General features: G+C 56.4%; 1 protein-coding gene across 2 annotated transcripts; it reads left to right on the forward strand.

The window, feature by feature from the left end:
- The first annotated feature begins 332 nt into the window (after nucleotides 1-332).
- CEACAM16 (CEA cell adhesion molecule 16, tectorial membrane component) lies at nucleotides 333-8,376 on the forward strand. Of its 2 annotated transcripts, none has more exons than XM_066371850.1 (6): nucleotides 333-438; nucleotides 1,641-1,985; nucleotides 2,296-2,571; nucleotides 3,515-3,793; nucleotides 5,816-6,142; nucleotides 8,222-8,376. In XM_066371850.1, exons 1-6 carry the CDS (start codon nucleotides 402-404, stop codon nucleotides 8,236-8,238), a joined length of 1,281 nt encoding a protein of 426 aa, XP_066227947.1. In that variant the 5' UTR covers nucleotides 333-401; the 3' UTR covers nucleotides 8,239-8,376. The 2 variants fall into 2 exon arrangements, with proteins under 2 accessions (XP_066227947.1, XP_066227946.1); XM_066371849.1 differs by lacking the exon at nucleotides 8,222-8,376 and adding an exon at nucleotides 8,030-8,094 and having other exon boundaries at nucleotides 387-438.
- Nucleotides 8,377-8,645: the final 269 nt, after the last annotated feature.

The raw sequence follows: 8,645 nt of genomic DNA on the forward strand, positions 1-8,645 counted from the left end.
TCCTCAGTGACCCCCAAGCTCAACAGAGAGGCCAGGGCCTGGGCCGTGGGTAAGAACTGCCCTAAAATCTTCCCCTGCCACCCGCCCCTTCTCCCTGGCGACCTGGTTCTCCTGCTGGTACCAAACCCGGGCCCTCAGCACAAAGAAGGTTAGGCGGTGCCCCAGGAGGCCTGGCCAGGTCGTGGCCCCTGGCCCGTGCCTGCCACGCCTGCTCTGGTACCCAAACAGGGCCCCAGATCCTTGGTGACTCGATCCCTCCAAATTCAGGTGATCTCCCCCGGCTCCAAATCGCCGAACCCTCCCAGGTTCTGCACCAGACGGAGCCAAGCCCCAACCAAGGAGGCCTCGGAGCATTGGGACGCCCACGCCGCTGTCTCCAAGACCCGGGTTTGGGGCAAAAGATGGCGCTGACCGGGTGCAGCTGGCTCCTCCTCAGCGGTGAGCAAGAATATCGGCCCCCAGAACCTCAGCCCCCAGTGGCCTCAGGGAGGGAGGAGATCCCCAGCCGGGAGAGGAGAGATGTGAGCAGAAATCCAGCATGCTGGACAGGGCGGGCAGCTCTGCATCACACAGGCACAGCTTGTTCCTCCAAGTGGCACCAGCGCAGGCCGGGCCGGGGACAGCCACCGGAGAGACTGGCAGGGTGCACTTTGGACAGTGCTAAGACCGGAGCATGAGCTCATGCAAGGCAGCCACGGTTACTCCTTTATTCACATGACAACCCCTTACTGAGATCTGCAAGCTGAAGTAGGGTGAGTTCAAGCCAGTAGCTCTGCCCCTCCCTGAGGATGTGGCTGTGGGCAGCTGTCTTCCCTGTTCAGCCTCAGTTTGTTCATCTATGAAATGGGCCTAACTCACAGGGTCATTTGAAAGTCATCTTAAGCATCATTACTAGTGTATACTGTGCACCTGGAGCTGTTCTAAATGTTTTTCATGTGTTAACAACCACCCTGTGAAGGAGGCCCACTTGTGACCTCCCACTTCGTAGATGAGAAACCTGAGGCTCAGGGTGAAGTCACTGCCCAGGGTCACACAGCCAGAAAGTGGCAGGGCTGAGCACTAGACGCAGAGCCCTCACTCCTAGCCATGCTCACTAGCCTGGAAAGTACCAGAAACCAGGCCAGCTATGTGAGTACTTCTCATGTGAGAGCTGCCACAGCCACCCATGCCGGGGCGCCACGCGCAAGGCAGACCCAAGCAGCCCCGACCAGCTGGCCGGGTTTGCAGCTTCTCTGTGGGGTTGAGAAGAAAGGGGAGGAGTTTGTTCACTATGGGGAGGCAAAGGAAGAGCCCCCAACTGGGAGTCGGGGCCCAAGGGCTGGGTGGGCCAGCCTGATTTTGGAAGACTCAGTCTGGTGACTCTCACGGCGGGAAAAGCCTCTGAGTCCCATGAAATCCCAAGGCCCCGTGGGCTGAGGGCGGGCTATGCACTTGGCAAAGCCTTATGCTAGATCTTCAGCACGGCCCATTAGATTTCATTCTCAGAACACGCACACCCCTCCCCAGGACTGACTCTGCACCTGGCTAACATGCTCTGGGCACCGAGGGTATAAGAGGGACACATAGGCAGGAGCCCATGCCTCCTCCTCCATCACACAGGGGCACCTGCCTCAGCCGCCCCCTCTGACTCCTTCTCTCAGTTGTGTTCCTGAGTACGGGGGCTGAGATCTCTATCATCCCCGAGCCTGACCAGCCAGCTGAAGGGGACAACATCACACTTGTTGTCCACGGGCTTTCAGGGGAGCTGCTCGCCTACAACTGGTATGCGGGGCCCACGATCAACCTGGCCTACTTGGTGGCCAGCTACATCGTAAGCACAGGCGACGAGACCCCTGGCCCGGCCCACACGGGGCGGGAGGCTGTGCGCCCGGATGGCAGCCTGGACATCCAGGGTGTCCTGCTTGGGCACTCGGGCACCTACATCCTGCAGACTCTCAACAGGCAGTTGCAGACGGAGGTGGGCTACGGACACTTGCGGGTCTATGGTGAGACACCCCCCCCCAGACCTCCTTTTCCTGAACCAAACCTTCCTAACCTTCTTTCTACTTCCTCTTTAAAAAAAAAAAACAACCCTAAGAAATGTTAAAACCTTAAAAAAGACCTAAAACAATATTTAAATGTTCACTTTCTTCAGGATGGCCTCCAGGATTAGACCTGCCTTTTATCCCATTCTTTGTCACTCTGGCTGGGGTTACAGGGGCACCACCAGGATCTAGCCATGCCCCTGGCCTGGGGAGGGGAGGCCCTGGGAGCAGGCGGTGCCCGGCGCCCTCCCCCTCTGTCTCTTCCCCACAGAGATCCTGGCCCAGCCTGTGGTCATGGCCAACAGCACGGAGCTGGTGGAGCGCCGAGACACCCTGAGTCTGCTGTGCAGCAGCCCCAGCCCCGCTGAGGTCCGGTGGTTCTTCAATGGCGAGTCCCTGCCCATCGCTGTCCGCCTCGGCCTGTCTGCCGATGGCCGGGTGCTGACCCGGCATGGCGTCCGCAGGGAGGAGGCCGGAGCCTACCAGTGTGAGGTCCGGAACCCGGTCAGTGTCAGCCGCAGCGAGCCCATCAACCTGACTGTGTACTGTGAGTCCTCCTGGCCCCGCCAGAGATACCCAGTGCCCAAGCCTCATAGGTGGGGAAACTGAGGCCAAGAGAGGGCACCCAAGGGCAGACAGTAGGCGTGCGGTGGTTAGGAACAAGGGAACCTTCTTAAAGTGTACTTGGCCCATCTCCTAAGGACTAATGACACTTTTGAAATTGAATAACTCTCCCATCTGAAGCAGTACCTGCAGGGAAGGGACAGCGGAGTGATTGGTTTTTGAAAGGGAGGTGGGAAGTGAGCAGCAGACCGGGAAGGGAGGTAAAACAAAAACTCAACCAAAGCACGGAGTCCACTGCCAGGGGAGCCAACGTGTGGTGTGGAGTCCGGGGGAAATAAATCACTGAGGTGCCTGAGGGCCGCGGATGTAGAAAAACTTAGAGCCTAGAATCCTACAGCCAAGGAATTCTAGATTTAAGAAGCACTGAATTGTAGACTCTGGGGATCCTAGTAATTCTAGAAGCAGAGATTCTTAGAATCTTAGAACCTAATTCTAAAATCTTAGAGCTACCCAATCCTAGAGTCTTAGAAACATAGATTTCTAGAATCTTAGAATCCTAGAAGCTGAACATCACTCTTAAAGCCTTAGACTTCTAGACTCTTAGAATGGCTTATCAAAAACCAATCATTTAGACATATTTATTTCTTAATGGAGCCATAGATTTCAAAAATATCTTGAAATTTAGCCTGGCTCAACACCCTCTTTTTACAGAAGAGAAACTGAGAGCCCCTGAGAGGGACAGTGACTCTCAAGATCCTAGAGCAAGTTAGAGATCCCAGTGGGATTCGAAAAGGCCAGAGCCCCTTCCCCCTGCACTGGGCCCAGACACTCCCAGGGGCCCAGCCTGGTAGGAAGAAAGCCAGGGGTGCCCACCCCTCCTCCCTCCTCCCTCTACTGCCCCATCTCTCTCACTCCTGCCCCCACAGTTGGCCCGGAACGTGTGGCCATCCTCCAGGATTCTGTCACCCGCACGGGCTGCACCCTCAAAGTTGACTTCAACACGTCCCTCACTCTGTGGTGTGTGTCCCGGTCCTGCCCAGAGCCCGAGTACGTGTGGGCCTTCAACGGGCGGGCCCTAAAGAATGGTCAAGACCATCTCAACATCAGTAGCATGACAGCGGCCCAGGAGGGCACGTACACGTGTATTGCTAAGAACCCCAAGACCCTGCTCTCCGGATCGGCCTCAGTGGTGGTTAAGCTCTCTGGTGAGTCACCCCAGCCTGACCAGCACCCCTCCCCATGGAGGCCCAGTGGGACTGTGAAGGTTTGGCTGCTTCACCAACAGTTAGGCCACCATTTATGCCCAACAAATGATTAGAAAAGGGGAGATTCTCAACCCATTTCTTAGCCAAGCAACAAAGTGGCATGTCAGGTGGACCCTCTAAAGGAGACAGTGCATCCTTGTCACCTGGAAAACAAACAACAAATACAACTCTCTGCCTTGAAGGGTGGCAAAGTGAGGCATGGGCCACATGTCCCACACTGCACAGCTGCAGAATGAGAAAACATCCAGATGTCCCTTCGTGCGGTGCCCCTGCTCTTAATTCAGTCACCAGCTGCTAAGGGGCTCGACCCACTCCCTGCCACACAGGCAGCTGAATTCTGGGTAGCCAATGAAACTACCCGTTATCTGGCCCAGATGAGGTGTGCACGCACTCATAAATCACAGCCAATTGTTGGCAAATGGAAAAACACAGCTGGGTGGCATGGTCTTACCCCCTGTCCTTACATGACCTGAGGGCTGGGGTAATGCAGACACAGATGGTGTTTACAGAGCCATCAGGATCCTTGGGGGACATTTTCTCATCCTCTGGGGATGGTGGCTTTGACCATTAGGATCTGGTTAATTCACCTCGGTTTCTTCCCAAGTGGCCAGCCTCCCCCGGGGATAGTGGGAACCGTCCTCCCCTCCTCCTCCCTCCCTCCCTCCTACTAACAGGCTGGGTCTTATCCAAAGGGTGGATCCTCTTTCACCCAAAGCAGAAATGACATCCCCAGAGGTAAGTGTACCTCCTGCCCCACCCCACCCGGGCCTTGGCAGCTGATCTTGGCAGGAGACAGGGGGGTGGACCAGATGACCTCAGGTGCTGCCCCCAAGCCCTGCTGTGGGGGGTATCCAAGGTGTGCAGGTAGGTGCAGAAAGTGGGTACAGTGCCCCAAACGGCCTCTGAGCTGTCAGCAACCCTGCGGCAGGTGCCAGGAAAGAGACAGAGGAAAAGGAGACGCCACCCTTCCCCGCCTGGGGGAGCCCCTGATCTGATGGAGGAGACATGGTCTCTGCCCTTAAAGAGTTGGTCCTGGAACAGGGAGGTATTGTCTCCTCATTCAAGGAGCTGCCAGTCAGAGAGAAGAGGCAATGAGTTTCCAATCACCGGGAGGAGACAGTCCGCACTTGGGGAGATTTTCTATTCTGATGGGGGAGACATGACCTTTTTGATTCATTTATTTTTGAGAATTCCTAGTCTGATGGGGGAGACACAGTTCCCACTTTTGAGATACTCCCAATCTGATGGGGGAGTACAGGCCCCCCACTTTCTAGGAATTTCTAACATTCTGCCCCAACCCAACTTCGGGGGTTCCCAGCCTGACTGGAAAGACCTACCCCAATAATTTGGAATTTCCAATCTGATGGAGGAGACATGGCCTCCTGCCCTCTGGAATCTTTAACCTGATGGGAAACTCTAGCCCCACATTCTGAGGCCTCTCAGTCTGACAGAAGAGACAGGACCTGGGGCAACACAACTCCCAACTATCTGATGGGGGAGACAGCCTCCATATTCTGAGAATTTCCAATCTAATGGGGGAGACACGGTCCCCCATATTCTAGAATTTCCAATCAGATAAGGGAGGCATGGCCCCTATATTTTAGGAATTTCCAATCTGATGGAGGAGACATGACCCTATTCTCTAGGGTCCTGCACTTTCGTGGGGGAGCTATTTCCCAAAGGATGGAAATGTTTAGTCTGATGACAGAGAGGTGACCCCACCCCTGGGCCTCTCATTCTGATCCAGGAAGACACAGACCCCTGGCAGGCATTGGCAGGACACAAAGCCCTCCACTGCCACCACTACCACATGTCACCTCCTTCCTCTGTCTCCTTCCCAGAACCCTGCACGCGGGAGCGCCAGCCAGCTGGGGAGAGGCCTAGCTGAGCCAGCCAGGGTGGAAAGGGGACACTAGGCCCCGTGCAGGCCCAGCTGACCCCTGCCCCTCACTCTCTCCCCAGCGGCTGCAGTCGCCATGTCCATCGTGCCCGTGCCAACCAAGCCGATGGAGGGCCAGGACGTGACGCTGACCGTACAGGGCTACCCCAAGGACCTGCTGGTCTACGCCTGGTACCGCGGGCCTGCATCTGAGCCCAACCGGCTGCTCAGCCAGCTGCCATCAGGGAACTGGATCGCAGGCCCCGCACACACAGGCCGGGAGGTGGGCTTCGCCAACTGCTCGCTGCTGGTGCAGAAGCTGAACCTCACGGACGCCGGCCGCTACACACTCAAGACCGTCACACTACAGGGCAAGACCGAGACGCTGGAGCTGGAGCTGCAGGTGGCCCGTGAGTGTGTGGGAGGGTCGGAGGGGGCCTCTTCCACCAGGGGCTCCCCAAAGGGCACTCTGACTCCTCCGTAAGACTGGGTCCATAAATCAAGGATGGCTATGGCTCCCCACCAGATGGCAACAAGGGACCTTGTCTCCTCCATCTGACTTGGGGGTCCAGCAGGAGCTCTCTGTCTCTTCTGTCAAAATGGTGACCTAGATCAGGGATAGATAGGCCTCCTCTGTCAGACTGAGAGCCACTAACGGGGGCTTCCATGCCTTCTCTCTCATACAAGAGGCGCACCAGACTGAAAGTTTTTAAAGGGGGACTCAGCCTGAGGATAGGGCATCCTTTTGCCCACAGATGAGTGGACACTAACACACAGAAGATATTGCTTCTACCACCCTACTGGGGAAATGGGCTAACAATGGGAGTTTACCTCCCCCATCAGACCAGAGGTGTGGTCAAGGTGGATCAGGCCTCTCTCTTCAAACTGTCATCCTAGACAATGGGGGTCAAGTCTCATCCACTGAATTACAGTAAAAATGAGGACAGAATTTCTACCAGCAGAGGGTGGAATTTATCTCTCAAACTGAAGTAGGAATAGCCTACTCCATTAGGATGGAGGTTTCTAGGTGGTGGAAATTGTCTCCCCTATCAGACTGGGAGTTCCCAACAGTCAGAAACAATATCTCTCATCAGACTGGGAATTCCCAGATCCTGGGAACTGTAACTCCCAATTAAACTGGGAGCTCCCAGAAGTTAGGAACAATGTCTCCTCCATCAGACTGGGAGCTCCCAGGTGTTGGGGACCGTGTCTCCCCATCAGACTGGGAGCTCCCAGAGCCAGGGACCATGTCTCCCCCATCAGACTGGGAGCTCCCAGAGCCAGGGACCATGTCTCCCCCATCAGACTGGGAGCTCCCAGAGCCAGGGACCATGTCTCCCCCATCAGACTGGGAGCTCCCAGAGCCAGGGACCATGTCTCCTCCATCAGACTGGGAGCTCCCAGGGTCAGGGACCATGTCTCCCCCATCAGACTGGGAGCTCCCAGAGCCAGGGACCATGTCTCCTCCATCAGACTGGGAGCTCCCAGAGCCAGGGACCATGTCTCCCCCATCAGACTGGGAGCTCCCAGAGCCAGGGACCATGTCTCCTCCATCAGACTGGGAGCTCCCAGAGCCAGGGACCATGTCTCCCCCATCAGACTGGGAGCTCCCAGAGCCAGGGACCATGTCTCCCCCATCAGACTGGGAGCTCCCAGAGCCAGGGACCATGTCTCCCCCATCAGACTGGGAGCTCCCAGGGCCAGGGACCATGTCTCCCCCATCAGACTGGGAGCTCCCAGAGCCAGGGACCATGTCTCCTCCATCAGACTGGGAGCTCCCAGAGCCAGGGACTATGTCTCCCCCATCAGACTGGGAGCTCCCAGAGCCAGGGACTATGTCTCCCCCATCAGACTGGGAGCTCCCAGAGCCAGGGACTATGTCTCCCCCATCAGACTGGGAGCTCCCAGAGCCAGGGACCATGTCTCTCCTATCAGACTAAGCACATCTAGAGACCTGAGAGGCTGTGTCCCAAAAGGAGGGCCAGGTTCCACCCATTAGACCAGACACTGTGAACTAGGTCATTTCAAAGGCTAGAGTCTTACCTCCCTCATCAAACCAGGCATTCTCAGGAACCATGTCCCTGAGTCAGGGATAGTGACTTCTTCCCTCAGTCTTGAAACTTCTAGGATCAAGGACCCAATCACTGGCAGACATCCCTAGACCCCCTCTTTCTTTCATTTACTCATCTAACCCTGGTTTTCTGGGTCAGTGTTGGGGGGGAGAATACTGTCCAGTGACAGCAGACCACTCCCAATGTAGCCCCGGAATTCCCTTTCACCTGTCTCTCTTCTCACAGTCAACCTCCCTCCCTCGCATGAGGACCAACGCCACCTTCCTGAACCTGAACCTGGCACAGGCTGAGCGTGGGGCGGGTGTGGCGCTGGGAGGCTGGGGGTGGGCAGGGGACCAGGAGGGGTGGGGGCATGGGGCCCTGGTCTTCTACCTCCCTGATGGCCTCCTCTGCCCCTTTCACCCATCCTCCCCACAGCCACAGCCCTGGCATAGCAGCGGCCCTGGAGACCTCTAGAGTGAAGACCTCTTCATGCCATTCTCCCATCTCCTCCCCCTGAGCGAAGGATCACCGTGGTTTTGGTCCTCTGTCCTCCTGCTTCCATAATAGAGTTAGAGCCAACAGGGCCCTACTCCTTCACTGAGCTGTTGGAGAGCCACAGAGGCCATAAATGTCCTGGTTAACACAAATGTGTGTCAGCCTCTCCTTCCACCATCGCCAGCCGTTTCCTGGTAGCCCACCTGTTTCCCCTCCCACTCAAAATTATTGTCAGTCTGTGCACATGACTGCACAAGGGTGCCCAAAGTCCAGGACCACAGGCTCCCACTGCTTAATGTCAAGACCCCTGGTCCTTCCCACCTTTCCCCAGGTTATATCTGAGGATCCTGCCTCCCAGTGGGCC

This window comes from Saccopteryx leptura, chromosome 3, assembly GCF_036850995.1.
Source record: "Saccopteryx leptura isolate mSacLep1 chromosome 3, mSacLep1_pri_phased_curated, whole genome shotgun sequence".
Lineage (NCBI taxonomy): Eukaryota > Metazoa > Chordata > Mammalia > Chiroptera > Emballonuridae > Saccopteryx > Saccopteryx leptura.